The sequence below is a fragment of the Triturus cristatus genome, chromosome 5_1 (genome assembly GCF_964204655.1).
Source record: "Triturus cristatus chromosome 5_1, aTriCri1.1, whole genome shotgun sequence".
Lineage (NCBI taxonomy): Eukaryota > Metazoa > Chordata > Amphibia > Caudata > Salamandridae > Triturus > Triturus cristatus.
In genome coordinates, this window is record NC_140587.1 from 99,925,971 (window position 1) to 99,947,269 (window position 21,299).

Consider the following 21,299-nt stretch of genomic DNA (forward strand, 5'->3'; position numbering starts at 1 on the left):
TCGGTTGTGGCGCAGGAACCTGAATTTTCAGGCACATGTATATAACTGTATGTGGGGTGAGATTGATGTGCTATACTAACATGATCTATGTTGTAGACTGGATGGGTACGAACATTTTGAATCTTAATACTAGCAAAACTGAGATCCTACTAATGTACATTCTGGCACACTCAACTAGCCCCTCTCCTCATTTACCCATTGCAATATGAAATTTCAATTTTGTAGTTTAACTCTATCTCTTACCTGTCAAGTCAACAGATTGGTGGCTTAATGTCTACTATAGCGTCACTTGCTGCAGAGAACTCTCCCCAACTGAACTACCCTCTCACTGCAAAGTCTAGTGAAGCACGCATCCATCCTAAGCGTCTAGATTATTATACTTCCCTTTCTCTAGGCTCCCAGGTTATATTTTCCAGTGTTCTCAGTGAATTTAGAATGCAGCAGCACATCTTGCAATTGATTTATCATTCTAACGCTCTGGAGACACTACATTGGTTCCTGATGGTTCCTGACTCGCTACATTGGTTCAAATGATGCATTTTAAATCTCAATAGATCGAAGGCTGACTTTCACATTTAGAGCTTACCACTGTTTAAGACCTACCTTTCTGCAACAACAGCGTAGTCATTACTGGCCTCAAAATTCTCAGGACCTCATCCTCTAATTTGCTGACCAGTTCCTGGAGTACCAAAGAAGAGCGGGAGGATGAGCTTTTTCGATACTTACTCACAAAATGTGGAATACCTTTCAGAAGTAGCTACTGGCACAGGATCAAGCCTTTTTTGCAAGACTTTGAAATCTTGGCTCTTCCCCCATGCGGGAGTAATGCTAGGACATCTGAATCTTTTTTCTTATTAGTTTAGCAACAAGACGCCTTTAAGGCAATCGCACACTCTGTAAAAAACGCCAGGCATACATTGTACCTTCCTAACCCTCTTTCTCGCTCTACTACCCTTATTGTGCTTCTTGTTGCATTGCATTGAAGATGACATGACCAAAGATGAGACAGGTATTAGGATAGGGCATGTGGAGGAAAGCAATTTAAATTCTGCAGGTGCAAGATCAACTTATGCATTAGACAGAGATTCGATGTGTGCACCACATAATTGCCTTTCAAGAGTTTAGTCTTCAGGGATGAATTTTATCTATTAGTTTATTTCTAAGTAAATTCCTAGTCCACAAATTCTGAAATTAACACAGTGCACTATATAGGAAATGTAGTCTGTTTACCTTTGTGTGATTTAAACAGTAGCGTGTTTGATGAGTGAACAACACTTACTTTTCACACTTGAAGTAGCCATTTTTCGTGAGCTGGTTCTCTTAGGTGAGCAATGCAGTCTACTGCTAGGCAAACCAGAGATGTAACAGACCACAACACACTAGACGCTGCTGATGTTGAGAAATCTTCATGAAGTCGCCATACTTCAACTAACCCTGCTTACAAAGGGATGTTTTTAGTTCCAAGCTCCAACATCGGCACCAAGCAAAGGCAGCTACTGAGACATAAGCTTCCTGGTCAGTGCTAGTCCAAGCTATTCTGCAGCAGAGATGAGTTTGTGAATAGTCTGTAATCCACAGCCATTCATAACGCCAGGAATGCCATCGTAGTGAGCACAAATAGAAGATTGAAGCTGTGAAGCAAAGAGTCACTGCAGCACAGATTTTCACACTGGCCCTGCAAGAGAAATTAGATCCGTAAATGGAAATTTGCATGAAAGGCTACAAGAAAAATATACTGTAAAAAGGCACACATAAGCATGTTGATGGATTGACACTGCACATGGAAGGTTGAGTTGGCGTCGTACTCCAAAGGTGAAATCCAATTACAATTTAAGAATAAATCACTTAAACAAAACCTGGTCATTTACCAGTGACATCCCAACTCAAATCAGACAACTTATTTTGAAAAGATAGAGCAGGCTGGTTCATTATATATATTATTGGTTAACATGCATTAAACGCATACATTAATGAAGTTGTCCTTTAAAAGTTAGGTGGCCCGTCCCACCTAATTTAAGGTGGTAACTGTGTCTCTGAACATTTTCTCCCTGAAATGATTCTGACATCTATGGTGGGAGGAGCTTCAGTGGTTCTATTCATGGTGGCAGGTCCTCGCGCTCTTTATAGCATGAGGGACCCGTGTTCACTGCAGTGATTCCTGAAGACAGAAACCAAAGCAATGGTACATCTTAAGGACCCACAGAATTAATATCTGTGGGAGACATTTCCCAGATCATGGGGACATTTGTATGACTTTCTTTGTGAAACTGCCATGGTTCCAAGGGGGGTGGGGGTGTGGGAGGGGGGCAGGACAGAAAGGACACAAGCACAAATGCTGATGGATTTGGCACTCTAAATTGGTAGATTTCTCCGATTACATTTCAACCCAAATCTCCTTTGCGAAAGGATATTTGGGATTGTGGTGCTGTTCCACCATTGCAACCTCTACATTATTCTGCACTTTACATGAGGCAGGGTAACAAAGAGGAGGGTGGACAGGAGTACGACATATAGGCACCATCAGAGTTAGCACTGATTTTAGAGACCCTTTCCATAAATATACCTGTAGGTTCTCTAATTGCAAACCATACATAAATTCCATCACAGACTTTTCCCTTCTTGATTATCAATAAAAGAAAAAATAGCTCTTCCCAACTTCAGGATTTACCTACAAGGGTACCTCCTCCTTCTGCCCTTTCAAGACCTGAATCATCCATTGCCCTCTACAATGCGCAGGCTCACACTTTTCAACATCCAATGCCAACAAAGTATAAAATATATTAAAGACAATTGGGAGGGTGGTCACCAAAAATTATAGAGGCTATTCTGAAGTATGCCAGGCCATATACGAGTTGCAAACTTAAGGCAATGCAGGGAAACCAAAGGAAGCCGCTCCCAGCCCTCAAACCAATGTTTGAATTTATCTTGTCGCGTCATAAGGTGTATGGGCAGAAAAGAAATCCGCACAAATCGCAACTGACTTCCTTAAACTGATGGAGTTGAGGCTCTTCGCCAATCTTGACTAGAGATATTCACGCAAATGTCACCCTCAACACAACGGAGCGAATGGGACAGATCAGACCCCTGGATTCTTAAAAAAGCCAGCAGACAGATCAACACAGCCAGAGTCAGCTTATTTCTCTGCTTGTTGTCTTATGAGACATCCCCAGTACACCTGCAAGTTGTTGTAGTATTCGTGCCCCTCAGACTCTGCAAGCTGTTTAACTGAAGAAATCTGTGCCTGTAAACAGTAGCAAAGATAAGTAAATGTCTTCATTACTGTCAGCTAAAAGCCATAACAGTACATACAAAGACTAAAAACATACTAGAATAATTTACACAGAACTGTTAACAGAATAAATATTAAAAGGCAAAAAGCAGTTTCAATAGGTCGCTTCTTCATAGATATTGTATGGCCTACACTACATCTCTCTTTTGGATATAGGAGGGTTCCTCCATACATATCATATTCTATAGTAACAAATGAGCTTGGGCAAATTGCACCATACTTTAGGGCTATTATACTATATCAAGTTACAAAAAGCTTCCAACCAATTATATGTGAGCCTAAAACGAAAAGATACAAACTGACCACTCATCTGAGCTGATAAATTCTAAAAGGTATCTGCCTAGAAGCACAGTAAAACGTCATTGGGCATCCTGAGTGCTTAAGAACAAATATTGCAACTAGATTGGTAATAATGGTTCCCAATAGATGAGAAAGAACCGCACAATCAAGAAATGGAACAAACGTAACACCTTGTACTGTAATAGAGTGTGAATGAATTTTTGTTTAACATAATTATTTCTTGGGGTGCTAGCTTTGGCTCAAATGCACCTACTACCAAAAGATGCTAGTCACACAAGAGAAAAACAAATGTGTTTGAAAATCTAAAAATATAAAAATACGTGATTCAGCGAAGGAGGTGGAGGACGCACTTTGGCGGTCTCTGCGACAGTGCAACTTATCAGGGGTTCCACTCGTATTTTAACCAGCACTGACTCCAAACATAGGGAGTTTCTTTTGGATCATCCAACTTTTGGCTTGTGGATGCATGTGTATTTACCGACAGGAGTCAACTGTGATCGGAATTACAATTCGTATAACAGTTTTTCGCGCTAACCGCCTTGAAAAAGTCTACGGGTAGACGAAACACGTGTTGGCACATTTCATGCTGGATGTATGGAATATAAGAAAACAAATCACCAAATTGAAGAAATTATGATTCTTGTGGACTCTGTATGCTGTTTGATCGTTTCGACTGACCTTAATTGCTGAAGCAATGTATATGTAACATTGGACACAAGGATTAATTTTACTTATCCAGTGCCTTAGTGGATTGTTAATATCAAAGGGGGTGCTCATTAGTGCTCCATATTTTTCGATTTGCTTAAGACCAAAGTCAAACATAAGGCATCTTTTTTTACTGTTTTAGCATTGTAACATGCCATTCAACTGCGACAGAAGCTGCCACTGGGAGGACTATCTCTTCAGAATGTAACCACCAGCAAAAGACCAATGAACCTCAGTATCATCTGCTATTGTTTCTTTTAAGAAGCAAGCGAAGTATCCGTTCTTGATATCAATACATTTCTCACAAAGGAACAGGAAGTGTGTTTAAAGCACTGGACAGCCAAATTCAAATTCACAAGACTCAGACAGTTCCTTATCTGCATGCCACTTCTTAAACACAAGCCCCGCTTATGTGCCCAAATCCAATTTTACATAAAGGCTTTGTCGTGCCTCAGTACATAATTCCGAATGATGGTTCAAAATCAAGTAATGTGTATCCTCCAAGTAGGAATATAGCATGCTGTGCACTCTTACCACTTTCCATGCATTGTGTGTGGTTAAAATCTCAGTAGTCTGCTTTTCCTACCGCTGAACTAGATTCCTTTACAGGGGTAGGACTGGACCAGTAATTACCACAACCTGCTATTTTCAAGATAGTTTCAATATGGGGCAGTCATTCAATTATAGCAGAGTTGTAAAGAGCAATGAAATCCGTCAGAGATGCACTGTACATCAGTGCTACTCTAACAACAGTTTCATCCATAAGGGTTTTAGTTGTAGCAAATACTCTAACCTTTTTTAAAACAGTAAGTTTCCATGGCTGTTTGTGGGCTTTGAAGCAGCAAAGACCTTTGAAAAGAACTTCCGGCCTTTTGCAGGTCCTTGACATCCTTATAGCCCCATAGTTCAACACAATATAACACAGAGTTATACTTCCAGGATAGCCGATGTAGAAGACCCCCCAATTTTAACTTGCAGCATAGTACAGCTATTTCTTCCAAGTCAAGGATTCTGTGGCAGGAACAGAGGCTTAGATTATTCTCTTTTCTTTAATGCAAAAAAATACAGCAGCCGCAAAACAAAACAATCACAGTGAAAGTACCCCTCTAAATACAACAGACACCAACTTACTGCTTTTTTTCTTTGCTGCTCGACAGTCAAGACAAATGTTGTTGTATTTGGTCCATGCTTACTGATTTATTACATCATTGTGCAATATTTGGCAGTAATGTATTTTTTTTCTCTTTATAATGCAACATGCCTTCTTCCACGTTTCAGATTACCCACCTAACTTGTTTTTCAGCTTTGACAGGCAGCATTGCCTTTGTAAATCCATGTGCATTGACTTTGAGCTATTTATTTACTCTGTTGATCGATCAGCATTTGATGTAGAGCAAGAGATCGGGGCAAAACCACGCCACATGGCTTCAGCCAGCGCGTGCAGACTAGGGGTGGGCGGAATTTGCGAAATTAACTTTCGCAAATTATCGCGAAAATGTTTAAAATTATCGCAAACAAGCGGAAATATCGCGAAGATGTGGAAGTTTTTTTCCCGCATGTTCGCGAGATTTTCTGCATGGTTGCGGATCGCCAACTTACCCATGTGGTTGCTTGCGGGCGCGGCCATCTTGTTTTGAGTTGTCTCGCGGTGCAGGATCGCGAGAAGAAAGACGTGAACGCGCGACGCATTACGTCACTGCGGGCGCGAACTGTCGCGAGACAGCGCAAATGGCTAAAAACAATACAACATCTCATGGAGAACGCGACCGGATCAAGAAAACTTGTGGGCGAACGCAGGGATTCAGGTAAGGCGATCGCGCGCGAGAATGTATTATTTTACAGCGCGAGCAAGAAACAAATTATCGCCAAGCTGCGGAAACCGGAAATTTTGACATTTTCGCGCTCTCCGCGGAACGCGAAAGTGTCAAATTATCGCAATTCCCGCGACCGGAACGAAATTTTCACCCAGGCCTAGTGCAGACCTCTTTTGTAGTCTATGATAACAGCATGCATGCAATAAAATGGCAACATTGGACATCACAGCTCACGGCTGCCATAATTAGTCTGGGCACACAGGGCACAAAAAGTAACAATTTGATAGTTTTATTATCCTTTGAGTCCCCTGACACCCCACTCATAAGGAAGTGTTGGGGTTGTAATACCAACATAAGTTGTCTCCTCAGAGTGAGGACTACTCCCTTCACCATAAAATTCCACACTAATTAAACTGAATACAAGCCCTTTTTCTCGGGGTCTGCTCCCTCCTATTTTCACTCCTTGGGTAGCAACCTGTGGGTCTGTGTCATTAGCTTAGAATTGCAACCCTACAATGTTGATTAGTAGCAGGAGTATTATGAAAGGGAACCTGCTGTTTGTTAGTTTGAGAAGGAATTGTTTGAGGTATTTGGCAAATCAGGAGGAGGCCATTAAACCATGTCCAATGAGCCGAAATGCTATGCGCAACATCAAGAGGGTGAAAGCATCGCAATCTCTGCAGATCCATCAAAGATCACCTAAAACCCGGAGCCTTCTAAAGCCAAGGCTGAATTAATCAAATGGCCTCACTATGAGGCACTGGAGTAATTGACTCAGACATATTTTGGCAATCACGCTAAAGTATCTTGGCACCACCGCAAATAGTTTGAGGTTCATGCTTCCGGACTAAAACGACTAATGGTTAAGGACTTTGTATACTGCACTCAGCATAATCCCAGTAGCCTCTGTTCTCAGAGAGATGAGATGAGAATGCATACATTTCCCCAGCTGGTGTTCCCAGAAGCCAGTCTGTAGTGCTATATTTAGATCCGGATAGTATCATCCATTCAAGGTCTACAGAATGGATGCCAACATCAAAGGTGGCAGAATATGTGATATCCATACGGCGCAAAAGCTTTGAAAAGGAGGTGTGCAGTTGCTTCAGAGCAGATTTCCAAAAGCCTATTTTACAAGGCAAGGTAGCCGACACCAGAAATGGTCCTATATGAGCACCTTCATGAGTAAATTCACTGGAGATTGAAAGAAGGTGAAATACAGATCCAAAGGGTGCAATTTCATACACAATGGGTAGTGGGTGACAAAGGCTGCATGGGTGCTGGAGACTGTTCACGGTTTCAAACTCAACTTTTATGGCACCCAAAGGTAATGTGTCCAACCCAGACAGTTCTATTTTGCCCCTATATGAGCAAAGTTTATAAATTCAGCCATTCTCAATTTATTGGCACAGGTTATGAGAGATAATGACGAGCCCCATCCCAGGGGATTTGTCAGCAATGTCTTACTTGTAAGAAGAGAAACAAAGGTTGTAGGCTGATATGACACCTGCACAAAAATGTAAAAATATAAAATATAATCAGGGTTTAGATCTTATACCGCAATTTCAAGATGGAAGGTATCCAACTTTTACAAGCCCTACTGACACAGTATAGTGGATGGCCAGGTTGGATTTGAAGAAGATCTACCTCACCGTTTTGATTTTGAGCTTCCTTCAGTTCTCATGAGGATTTTGTTGCTACAAGTTCTAAATATTACCATTCAGCCTTTCATCGGCCCGTGATTTTTCACAACACTGATGAAACTGGTGGTAGGGTCTATACGAGCCAGCGGAGTATGAGCAATACTTATATGGATGACAGAACTATTCTAGCCCCAGAACAAGACACAGTGAAGCTGCACTTCAGCTGGACAATTTACTTGTAGCAAAAACTGTGTTTCATGATTAATGCATTGAAATCCATTGGCTCCAGCCCAGAATACAGAGCTTTTAGGGCTGCCGGCAGATCTGATGAAAGCTCAAATATTGTTCCTGCTCAGAAGTTCCAGATAATCAAGAAGGAATTGAGGTGAGCATTTACTAGTCAGTGTTCATCACCGAGATAGGTGACCTGGATTGTGGGTCTCTGGCATTATCAATAAAAGTAATTTTTCTGCAGCCGCTGTATTATCAGGCATTTCAGAGACTGAAAATTCTGCACCTTCTCAGGGGGCCGTTTAGGAGGACCAGGTGAATCTGCCAAAGGAGGTGGCTAAGGAGCGGATAAGGTAGCTGGAGCTTATGGAAACATGAAACTGAAGGTGCATTTTTGGCATTCAGCTTGAGGGGATGATAGAATCAGATGTCAGCAGCCCATGGGTGGCAGATGGTAGAGAACGGAAATAAACCTTAATATAAATTGTTTGGAGTTTTAGGCAGGGTTCTTTTGCTAGCAGACATTTTGGTCACCGCAGAAAGGGGAGTTGCATTCTCCTAAGAATAGATATCTCAGTGGTTCTATACACCAACCAACACTGTGGCAGGAGACCTCCAATGTTAGCATGGATAGCAAAATAATTTTAACACTTTCACCTTTAACATGAAATTTCGGTTCAATGGAATGTAGTAGCGGATTGGAACTTCTGGTTCTGGACAAACAGTGACTGGGGGCTATATCGGCAGGTGCTTCAATCGCTGAATCAATGCAAGATGGACCTTTTCCTAACGTGGATGAACAAACAACTAGAAGCCTTCTACAGTTGGAGACCAGATTCCCTAGTGAGACCCACTGATGCACTCCTGCAGGATTGGTTCATGCATTTACCCCTTACCTTATGATCCTGGGAGTCTCAGCTAAGGTGACAAGACAAAGGGATTAACCAATACGGATGACTCCATTGTGGAGAGCGCAACCTTAGTTTCCGCAACCTTAGTTTCTGGTGCTGTGATGGCGTCTGATACTCTGCTGAAAATTCTTATCTTTCTGGATCTCCTAGGGACCCATTGGGTCTGATACAACCCTTATTGCAGTCACTAAAGCTGAACTCATGGCTTGGGGAATTGTGTGTCGATGGGAAGTGGCAGGACATTTGTCACAGGCTACATTTTACATTAATCAGCATGGTCATCCAGCGCACACACAAGAGATATTCTTCAGCATGGAAATGACGGGGACATTGATGCAACAGACTGAGTGTGGATCCAGTGCACTTTGTTTGAATGTTTTTAATTAAGTTGGCAGGACAGGGTTAGTTAGGCCTACAGGTCAGTAAATAACTTGCATTCTGCCATCTCAACAGGGCATGTCTATTGATAACAAACCATTCAGGGAATACAAGTCAATTTGTGAAATGAGGGGCGTTAGATTTTCCAATCCTCCTATACCTGAATAGACTGCGTTATAGGATGTTAATGTGACTTTACATTTCCTTGAATGTTAGCCAGATAATGGCGACTTATTGAGGAAGCAATCGTTAGCCAAACGATGTTATTATGCCTCATTTCCTGTAGAAGACTTTCTAATGTAAGAGCACTAGGTTTAACACGTTGTGTTTCACATTTCTAAACATACAAAGGAAAATTCACATTGCATTTCCATTTCTTCGAAATAAAAGGAAACTATGTGCTGTACAGTGTTTGAAAACGTACGAGGCTAGTACAAGGACGTTTAGACAAGATGGTAAAGGTCGATTGGTAATAGCACTCCAGAAGCCTATTAGGCCCCTGACTTCAGCAACTCTTGACGGACGGGCATGAAGACTATATGAGAGCAGCTGATATTTTCTCAGAGTGTACATTTAAAATGTTTTCTTGTAAACCTACTGGGACAAGCATAATGTTTTTTAACCACTTTAATTATAGTTTTGCATTGTTACAACCAAAAGTTAATTGACAATAGACCGTGTTATAGAAATCACATGAAATTATACATTATGCTCGAGAGAGACAGTCCCTTCCATTCATAAAGTGTGTATCACAAAGGAGTTTGTTGTCCTGTATACTTTGATCAGAGGAGCTCTGTTGAGGCGATGACAAGACATGCAGGTCAGGTCTGCGACTCACGTTGGGGACAAGATTTTCAAATGAAGCCAGATTTTAGGGAACTTGTCTATTCGATCATGCACAAGTGCAGTTACCTTCTACATGGCATAAATGGTAATTAATTTGCCCCGCTAAGACATGTATGGGTGGAGTAGTCAATTGCATCCTAAATTGGGAGAGGTCAAGGTGTGCTAGTGTCATAAAGGCGGTTATAAGTTTACCGGTTGGCACGGTCAAGGAATAAATTAGGTTATGCCAGGGTCACCCCATAGAATAGGCAATGGGTCTATGCGGAACGAGAATCCCACTATAGTTTGATTGTGAGACAGTATTTCCGTCCAGTAGCATTGGACAAGGCTATAGGTCCACCACATGTGGAAAATATCCATCGTTCCCCACAACCTTTGGAAGCCTAGATAAATGCTTAAAACACGGCATGTAGCCAGGTTGTGGAAAGGTACCATCATGTAAGTAGTTTGTAAGCATTCTCTTTGTGTGAGGTACATATTGAGGACTTCGCCAATCTTCTCCATATCCATTCCCATGTGGCCTAAGTCTCCTTCACATGCCAGTAGGAAGCTGCATTTTGAGGTGGTAATCAGACCTGAGATGGCTCTCTGAAGTAGGTTATGCCCTTTTGTGTCGTTTTATCAGCAAATATATTTTCTAGGGGGTTTCCAGTGAACCAATTGTGTAAGATGGAAATTATCCTCCCTGCCCAATTTCCACTCTGCCTGAAGTTTGCCCCGGGCCATAATTCTCCACTGAAGTAAAGCTCGCACAGAGTAGGATTGTCATCCATGTCACCCAGTTCTAGTAGAAAGTCTGTGTTATGGACAACCCAAGTCAGCGATGATGGGAATGATGAAGATCTGCGTGTGATAAGTTGCCAGTATTCCAGTAGTGTGAATGAGGGAGCCACAGGAGGGTGTGAAGTGGGACTGGGGAGAAATGTTCAATGTTTATTAAGAAGCGATCACCTATGTTCCAACGTAGGGCCAGACGACTCTGTGCCACCAGGACGTAGGATAGAATGTTTGGGAATCCTAAACCTTCATCCGTGATGAATGTGTAAAGGGTGGCTTTCGAGACCCTAGGGGCCTGGCTCTTACAAAAGAAACTCCTGCCTTTTGGGTGGTATTTGATCTGGGGAATTCAGGAAGTATGGTCAGTGTGATATAGAGGAGCTTCAGCAACAAAATTAATTTTACCGAAGTCATTTTGCCTAGCCAAGAAATTTCTAGCTTGCCCCAGCATGTACGTCCTTGTAAAGTGTATCGTGAAGAAGCGGTATGTTATGCTGGTATAGGTTTGACATTCAGCTAGGGCTATGCACTCCCGGATATGGAAGAGTTGCCTGTGCACTTCTAAAGCCATAGTCTGCGAGCATATTGTGGTCATCTGCTCTGGTAACGGCCATTCCAGGCATCTGGATTTTATGTAGTTCACAGAGAAGCCGCACACTTCCTGAAAGCATGCCAGATCCTCTTATAACTCAAGGATAGATGTGGAGGGGTCAGACAGAAAAGATAACACATCGTCTACATAGAATTCCAGTTTGATTTCCTTGGTCCCTACTGTCATACCTTTAATATCTGCATTGGCTTGTACGGTCTGAACGAAGGGCTCCATGGATAGATCAAAACGGGTATAAAAAAACATTCCTGCCTGGTGCTCCGTGTGATGGCGCGCAATTGTGAAAGCTCCCTTTCCCTTTTAGTTTGGTCTTCAGTCGTCGGAAACTGGCTAAAATCCTGCATTTCACAAGAAGTCCCATTGGGATCTTATTACGTCATCTCGATCGAAAGTCTTCTTGGTGTTCAAGAAGTTTGGTCTTTTCTGCCACTTCAATGATGGAAGCAACGTGTAGGGCATTACCTCAAGTGTGGTAATACTGATGAACTCTGTTTGTTGTGGGGAAATGAGGGAAGCCCAAATCACGTGCAACTGGGAAAGAATTATTGATGTACAGATTGTAACATCAGTGTTATGGGTCTACAGAAGTAGCACGATGTAGCCTCTTTTTCTGGCTTCAATAGTTAGGAAATTTGCGACTCCAGCTTTGTTTCAGCATTTGCACTCTTGAAACACAATCCATAAAAAATGACTTTTTTTGAAGCAGATGCTAGGACGATTTCATCTGGCTACCACCATGCCCTATCTTTGTTGACAACATTGTCATTTTTTATGGATTGTGTTCAAGAGTGCAAATGCTGAAACAAAGCATCCTAAAGGACTAATCACCTTGAACTACATTTTGAGCCTTGGGGACGAAACGCGTCGGCTAAATTGATTATGAATCTTGAATTTTATCAGCTTGATGTATTTCACCATTCTCAATAAAGAATAAAGTACATAAAGAAAAAAAAAACTACTTGGAAATTTCTTCAGGACATCACCATTAAATTGTGTTGAATTGATCTTTATAGGACATCTAACTTTGTGGGTGCGGAATACGTATCTTGTTTCAATTCAGCTTTGGGTTTCCCAATAAGGGAGTGGAGAGGGGTGCACTCCCAGGTTTTCCTGCACCAATCATAATTTTCCAGATTTTTTGACAGGTGCGGTTCTCTGCCTTTGCCTCAGCCCTCTTTTCTTTATATACTCCTGAGCGTTGGTAAGATCTGGCATATGAGTAGCATTTCATTGTGCACAGAGGGGAAGTGTAAACACAAATTACCCAATGGTTACAATTTGGATTGGCTTTCACAGGAAATTTTTGATGGGGGGGGGGGGAGAAAATTCAAATGTGGTACAGGGAAATGAAAATGTATCCTCTAACATGCCACTTTATCCTTCTACTCCAGAACCACATGATAACTCTGCTTCTCTATCTGGGCTCATTGGAGCCGAAACAAGGTGCCAATGTGTTGTCTCTACTCATGGAGAATTGAGAAAGAGGTGTTGAAGATTGGGTAGGCCTGTGAAAAAAGCACTTTGGCTCAATGATATTTGTGAGTATGTTTGGGAATCCTAAACCTTCATCCGTGATGAATGTGTAAAGGGTGGCTTTCGAGACCCTAGGGGCCTGGCTCTTACAAAAGAAACTCCTGCCTTTTGGGTGGTACTTGATCTGGGGAATTTAGGAAGTATGGTCAGTGTGATATAGAGGAGCTTCAGCAACAAAATTAATTTTACCGAAGCCATTTTGCCTAGCCAAGAAATTTCTAGCTTGCCCCAGCATGTACGTCCTTGTAAAGTGTATCGTGAAGAAGCGGTATGTTATGCTGGTATAGGTTTGACATTCAGCTAGGGCTATGCACTCCCGGATATGGAATAGTTGCCTGTGCACTTCTAAAGCCATAGTCTGCGAGCATATTGTGGTCATCTGCTCTGGTAACGGCCATTCCAGGCATCTGGATTTTATGTAGTTCACAGAGAAGCCGCACACTTCCTGAAAGCATGCCAGATCCTCTTATAACTCAAGGATAGATGCCACTTTATCCTTCTACTCCAGAACCACATGATAACTCTGCTTCTCTATCTGGGCTGATTGGAGCCGAAACAAGGTGCCAATGTGTTGTCTCTACTCATGAAGAATTGAGAAAGAGGTGTGGAAGATTGGGTAAGCCTGTGAAAAAAGCACTTTGGCTCAATGATATTTGTGAGTAGCGTTTGTGCCTTAGATTGTTCAATTGTTTTAGTGTTATTCTTCCACTGGCAACCACATCACCCATTTTAACATTTATCTTCAATTATCTTTATTGTAAATAGTATTATTGATGGTTATTTGTACAGTTACCACTCTTTTAGCCTCTTATGTACTAGTATTTAAAACAGTTTTTAGTTATGAATAAAGGGTAGTTTTTTTATCACATAAAGGGGGGTGCTGTATAGCGTTACATTTTGTTTGTAGTATTGCACTGTGTAGGGCTTGGGGCATGACAAATAATTTTTATGAGGTCATTTCAGAAACATGATAGGATAAGGTTCTCTGACAGTTGGTAGGGAGAAGGAGACATTGGTAGGGTCCTGTGAGGAGCTGTAACATAGTTACTGTGCCAGGCTTCCACAACTAAACGTACTTTCAACTGAGAACTGTGTGAGGAGTTACTACAGTTTGACAAGGATTGTTCTGGTCCCATTAGGAGTGGCACATGCTGGCTTCAATACTACAAGGTGACTCAGTCCTCTTCCGAAGTAGGCAGTAGCTGTCGCATAGTATGCGCTACAGTTTTTGGTGTTTTCAGTCTTTGTTGGTGTTATGGGTGCACCAATCTTCCCCGAGGTCTGTTCTTGGATGGTAGGAGGGGGAGGGAGGGAGAGAGAAATCAGGAGTGGTTAAGTCTCCTCATTGGTGGAGTGGACCGTATTCCGTTATTTCAATTAACCCTGTGGTGGGTTCCTTTACAAGTAAGGCTCCCGGTTTTCCATTTAAACAGATCTTTACATATAAATACAGAAAAAAACGTTTTCCCTTTGTCTGTATTCATAAATAGTAATGGGAAAATAGTTACACAACAAATGGCCCGATAACCTCTAGTGGCAGCAGAACGCTCCTGCTGCCTCAGTGCTCCTTTAATTTTTATTTTTCCATCTCACGTGCCCTTGTTTGTGTTGTAGTACATTTGGTGGAAAAAGCGATCTATATTTACAGAGGCGACATTCCAGAACAGGAATTTATGCAACACTATGAAAATTCAAAGAAAGCATTACTATTATGCTGGCACAACGGCTTTATACTGTAACCACTAGATCAAGCCCAAACAAAAAGGAGATCGACAATGAAGCGGAAGCAGTAGAATGTAAATTGTTGGAGGAGTTCCAGCTCCTCGTTGGAGGATGCAAGCAGCTGATGTCCATTAGGGGGTGTTTAAAACACCAGAGGACATCAGCTGAAGCCCCAGCAACCTTTGTTTTTTTTTATTTATGGGAGAGGAAAGAGGTCGATGGGGGCTGGGCACGGGGCGGACGTCCAAAGGTAGCAATCAGCATAAAGCTTGGTTTTAATGAGCAAATCCAGGCACAAACACATGCGGTTTGCATATATTGCATATACAAATGCTATTTAGCACATTAAAGCTGGTCATTCTGGCTCTGCCACCCCACGCCTTCGCCTCCATGGACTACATACTCATCGGAGATCTGAACTTCCACCTCGACAACCCCAGAGACCCTAACTCCACCACCCTCCTGGACAACCTCGCCAACATCTGACAAACAGCTCGTCACTACGCCCACCCAGAAGTCAGGGCACACCCTCAACCCCTTCTTCGCAGGAGGTAACAACATCCACATCAGCCACACAACGCAACCCCCATGGACAGACCACAGCTACGTACACTTCCACGTCAACAAACCAAAGCCACCCAAACCTGCACCGCGCCCCCACAAAGGAACTGAAGCAAAGTCACTGAGGAACAACTCAACTCCACCCTCAATCATGACGCCCCCACCACGTCGACCAATGCCAACCTCGCAGCCAAAGGACTTCCCAGATAGATCTCCAGCTGCGCAGACAAGCTTGCATCACTACGAAACCCTGACAGACAACGCCCCAGGAAAGCCACCTGGTTCACCGCCGACCTCCAAGAATCCAGACGCACCTGCAGACGTCTTGAGAAGAACTGGAGAAACAGCAAAACGCCAGAAGATCACAGCACCTACAAAAACGCCATGACGGAATACCACCAACGCATCAGATCCACCAAAAGGACCTTCATCCAAAACAAGATGCTCACCAACGCCGGCAACTCCAAGCAACTCTTCAGCATCATCCAGGAATTCACAAAGCCCCCTAGCGAAATCATGGACATCTCCCCTTCCCAGGACCTCTGCAACAAGCTCAGATCCTACTTCCATCTAAAAGTCAAGGCACTCTATGACAACTTCAATGACAAGACACCCAACTCCGAAACCACTTCCTGCTCCAGCAACGCGCTCCAGCAATGCCATCCAGCCCCTCCCCACCCCCACCCCCCCAATCTCCTCCTGGACCCCAGTCACCACCAAAGCCACCACTTCGACCATGAAAGGCATCCACTCAGGGTCCCCCACGGTCCCGTGCCCCTGCATATTTTTCACAGAGCCCCCACCACCACTGCTCCCGAACTACGACACACCATTAACATTACCTTCAAGACCAGCATCTTCCCTATCTAGAAATGCACAGTAGACAGACCCCTGCTCAAGAAGCTCTCAGCAGACCCCACCGACCTCAAGAACTACTGACCCATCTCCCTCCTCCCCTTCGCGGCCAAAGTCACAGAGAAGACAGTCAATGCACAACTAAGAAAACTGATCGAACAAAACTCCAGCCCTGACCCCAACCAATCTGGATTCTGCAGCAACCAAAGCACAGAAACCGCCCTACTCACCGCCACAGACGACAGCCGCACCCTCCTCGACCAAGGACACACCGCGGCTCTGATCCTACTCGACCTCTCTGCAGCGTTCAACACCATCTCCCACCGCACACTTACTGCCAGACTCCACGACAGAGACATACAAGGAACCTCCCTGAACTGAATCTGCTCATTCTCATCGGCAGAACCCAATGATTAAGACTACCACCTTTCCTCTCCGAACCCACGGAAATCAACTGCGGACAGCTCCAAGGATCATCGCTCAGCCCCACGCTCTTCAACATCTACATGGCCGCCATCGTCAGACAGCACGGACTCGGCACACTATCCTACACTGACGACACCCAGCTCATCCTCTCCCTCACCAAGGACCCAATCACCACCAGACTCCACTTCCAGGAAGGAATGAAGGAAGTCATATCCTGGATGAGCAGAAACTGCCTGAAGTTCAACTTGGAGAAGACAGAAATCCTCATCCTCGGACCCTCCCCCTCGGCTTGGGACAACACGTGGTGGCATACAGCCATCGGCATCCCCCCCACACCCACGAACCATGTCCGAAACCTCGGCATCGTACTCGACTCCTCCCTCTCCATGGCCCAACAGGTCAACGCCGTCGCCTCCAGCTGCTTCAACACCCTCTGAGAGACCTTCAAGTGGATTCCCCCCTGAATCAAGGAAGGCCGTCATCCACGGACTCATAACCAAAAGACTGGACTACGGAAACGTCCTCTACACAGAGATCAACAAGTCTCTGCTCCGCAAGCTCGAGACCATACAGAACACCGCAGCCAGACTCATCCTCGACATTCGACACGAGCACACCACCCAACACCTACGGAACCTCCACTGGCTCCCCGTTGAGAAGAGAGTCACTTTCAAGATACTCACCCACGCCTAAAAATGCATCCAACAACACCGGACCCCAATACCTCTCCTTCCACGTACCCAAGAGAAACCTCCGATCCACCGACCTCGCCGAAATCCCGCACATCTGAAGAGCCAGAACAGGTGGAAGAACCTTCTCCTACAGCGCAGCCAAGGCCTGGAACGAGCTCCCGCTCAACATCAGACGCGCCCCCTCCCTGAACATCTTCAGGAAGATGCTCAAGACCTGGCTCTTTGACTGAACGGAGCGTTTACCCCCCCCCCCCCCCCCCTCAAACTCTCCCCGCACCTTCAGACCCTCACGGGTGAGTAGCGCACCAACAATTCCCCTGATTGATTGATCCACTCTAGGTGTTTGGACAGGTCAAGGATGGAGGCATTATGTTTGAATGTCGCCATGATGTAGTTCAGCTGGTTAGGAATAGTGCAGCTCTCAAGCTGAAGCAACCAGATGCCTGCTTCCCAAGCATTTGAAAAGAAAAGTTAAAGTGGTTGCTGCTGTGCTACAATGCTGCACAACGTAATGACCAATGATAATGGACATGCTAAAGTGTCCGCCAGTGCAGTGGCCCCATGTCCTCTCTGCCTGGGTTGCACTTGGGCCTGGATTGTATCATAGCGGTACAAAAGGGTGTGGTGATGGACGGAGCATCAGAACTAATCAAACACTCACACCCAGTCAACAGATCTGGGTTTGATCCATCACCGTTCTTTAGCCCACTCTGCCACCCCAGTTCAGACTCTGAGCATACCCTGCCAACTTATGGCGAACAAAGCGGTACAAAAGATCAGTTGACTGGGGGTGAGTGTTTGATTTGCTCAAACGCTCCGTCCATCATCCCCTTCGGTATGGATTGTATCATAGGGCTCGCCCCTCCCCCTAGTCTAACGTAGAGGCAAGTGGCGGTTCTTACCCCTGGCAGGCGGTGCAAAGGCTCCTATGGGGATCCAATCGTTTGAGCGCCTTGAGGCTCCATTTCTCAGTCTACTTCTTGTACTGCTATCCGAGACAGCAGAGATCCTGGTCACCATTTTGAACATTTCTCAAGCTGCGCCAGCTGGTCTTTCGGAAATGTATATTCGCTTATGTGCCCCCCAAAGTCTCCAGGGGGTCCAGAGGATCTCAGGAAGGCTTCCACATTCAATAAATGGTTCAGCCACCGCTTGTGGAGCTTTCTGAAGCCTTAGCGGGACCTCATATCACAGAGCTTGGGTAGGACACTTCTTGATGGGTCCAGGCCCTGGCCACGCCCCTATACCAGCAAAATATAAGCCGCCAGTTCTGCCATATTAAAAACACAGAGAAGATTTTTGCACTCACTGATATTCTTACCTGTGTAACTGATGATTTGATATGTATTTGCAATAAGAGGTTAGTTACCCTCCCCCCTTGACATATTGTGATCGGAGTACAACTATTTGAGGCAAGAGTGGCGTTTTGGTCACCATTTCGGGAAACAAACAGAAGCAAAAATGTTGACACAGCTGAGAAGTCACTTAACGTACCTTCGAGGGGCGTACCTTCGAGGTTTGGGAAGGAAATGCAAAATCCCCTCCCCTCCCACTCCATTGCGGGGTGCCACAGGGCTCATCCCTTAGCCCCACGTTATTTAACGTGTATATGGCACCCTTGGAGGGTGTGGTGTCTCCGTTTGGCTTTAAGACCATAAGCTATGCGGATGACACCCAGCTAGTGGTGAGTCTTACACAGCTGGAGAAACAGCCAGAGACACTCCATGCCTGCTTGAGAGATGTGTTTGATTGGATGTCCAGGTCATCGCTCAAATTGAATGGCTCAAAAACTGAGCTGATGATCTTGGGTCATTCAAGTTTTGCCCTCTCGCCAAACAGCTGGCCCAACTGCATGGGCACCCCGCCTGACCCAAAAAAAGAGATCAAGAGCCTGGGGGTCTGGCTGGAGCCGGACTTGTCCTTTAGGACACACGCCAAGAAGATCGCGGGCGTTTGTTATGGAATGCTCCGGTCGGCCCGTAAGGTTCTCCCCCTGTTACCAGAACTCTCCCGGAAGCTGTTAGTCCAAGGATTAATCATCTCACGCCTGGATTACAGTAACGCGCTCTTTCTTGGAGCACCAGAGTCAACGTTTAAGATCTTGCAACAAGTGCAGAACGCAGCAGCAAGGCTGCTGCGGAATGTTCCGGCCAGGCAGTCAGCCAGGCCTGCTTTAAAAGCACTCCATTGGCTCCCTGTTAAAGAGAGAGTTACCTTTAAGGCCCTGTGCATCGCTCACAAGAGCATACAGGGGAAAGGACCAGCTATTCTGAAGGACATGATTCGCCCTTATAAGTCTACAAGAGCCTTACGCTCTGACAATAAACATTTCCTTCAGACTAAGAGAATCAGGAGAGCCCGCTCAGGGGGTAGGAGTTTTTCTATCCATACAGCGCTCGCCTGGAACTCCCTCCCATTCTCGCTGCGGTCCGAACCAAACCTTCTCAGATTCCGGAAACATCTGAAAACGTATCTGTTCCCAGAATAACTGTAGCTTCTCTGTTTTTTTATTAGTAGCCTGCTCTTGGTCTTTATAAGCGCTGGGATGCCTCATGGTAACCGTGCGCGGTACAAAATTCAATAATAATAATAATAATAATAATAACCAGGGTGATCTGGAATTTCCAGCTTTCAAGTAGGATCTTAAGTTCTGATAAGAGAGCTGATCCAATATAAACGACGCCGAGGCCATAGGAGGATCATGATATTGGCCTGTATTGTACGTTCTTGATGCTTTTTGATTTGAGAATTTAAAGTTGACGTTCCACAGAGCAAGGCTTCTGCAAAGGAAGAGGCAGCAAGATGAGGGCTGTCATATTTGGAGCGGATTTGCATGGCGATTGGTGGACTAGTATAACATCTTTCTGTGTTCATGCGAATTGTAGTTATACTTTCAAATGATTTGATTGGCTGCTATATTTTTGCAGTAAAGCACAGAGGAGGATAATTCTCGCTTCCGTATCCTTAAAATAACTGAAAATTCTTCATGCAATAGCTAACAATATTTTTAATGCTAGGCCTTCGTGTGACTAGGTATGCCTGAACCAATAGAAAGCACACCAAAAACAGAACTTTCTTGAGGAACTTTTTAGGTCTCGCCTGGCGAACGCAGCGCGAAGCGCTGTCGCCAGCGAGATCTATTGTTGCTGACTTGCCTCGGAAGTGGGACAGGAGATGGGCACGCGCAGGCTCTCGGCGGATTGGAGCCTGTGTACGCGCACGTGAACACGCACGATGTGCACATCTCCTGTCCCCCTTCAGTCCTCATGTCCCTAAACGCGCGCATGGCGTGCTTTCGCTTTCCCTCCCTCCGGCGTTTCAGCTCACGCTCAGCCTTCTCTGTGTGAACTCTTCGACCGGCCCTGCAGCGCTGGTCCCAGTAGAATGATGGCCAAGATGCGCGTGCTGTGGCTCCTGTGGGCCCCCGGCTGGGCCGGCATGTACTCCCGGGAAGACCCGCTGGGCATCTTGAACTACGACTCGGCCCGCTCTCAATTGCTGATCTATGGCTATGGCGCAGCGGTAAAAATACGAGCACCAAACCAGAGAGGTACGATGGACCCGCGCCACCCGTACCTTGGTACCCACATGCTGCGGTAATTACCTAGCACTCGAACTGCAGTGCTTGCGCCCCTCGCGCCATTTCAATGTGTACATTTAAACAGGTGCGAGCCTTATGTGCGCTCCGCCATACTACATGCCGCGCTACATCCGCTAATAGTGCCAAGTGAACGGGAGGTTTGGTGCTTGGGGCACCCTATACTGCCTTCTTCATTCAAGCGTAATTCCTTTTTATGCGAAGGGAGCTAGGCGATTTGCTCAGAATCACCAGATGTTTGAGGGTCGGTGCCAAGACTCGAACTGGGTTCCCCAGCTTCAAAGTCCCACGCTCTAGCCATTCTGCTGTGTTGCTCTACACAACGCGTGCAGTGTGCCTTGCACCCCTAGGCCGTCGCGCTATCACCCCACCTCCCCTCCCAGGAACAGGATAAAGGATCTGTGATCCCTG

At 44.9% G+C, this 21,299-nt stretch overlaps 1 protein-coding gene across 2 annotated transcripts in view; it reads right to left on the minus strand.

Moving 5' to 3' along the window:
- Positions 1-21,299, minus strand: part of MROH1 (maestro heat like repeat family member 1) — a 2,508,022-nt gene that overhangs the window by 2,392,600 nt on the left and 94,123 nt on the right. For both annotated transcript variants that reach the window (XM_085604508.1, XM_085604507.1), the window contains exon 2: positions 1,280-1,675. In XM_085604508.1, the coding sequence (XP_085460634.1) occupies positions 1,280-1,301 (22 nt within the window). In that variant the 5' untranslated portion in view covers positions 1,302-1,675. The remainder of the gene's footprint in view (positions 1-1,279; positions 1,676-21,299) is intronic.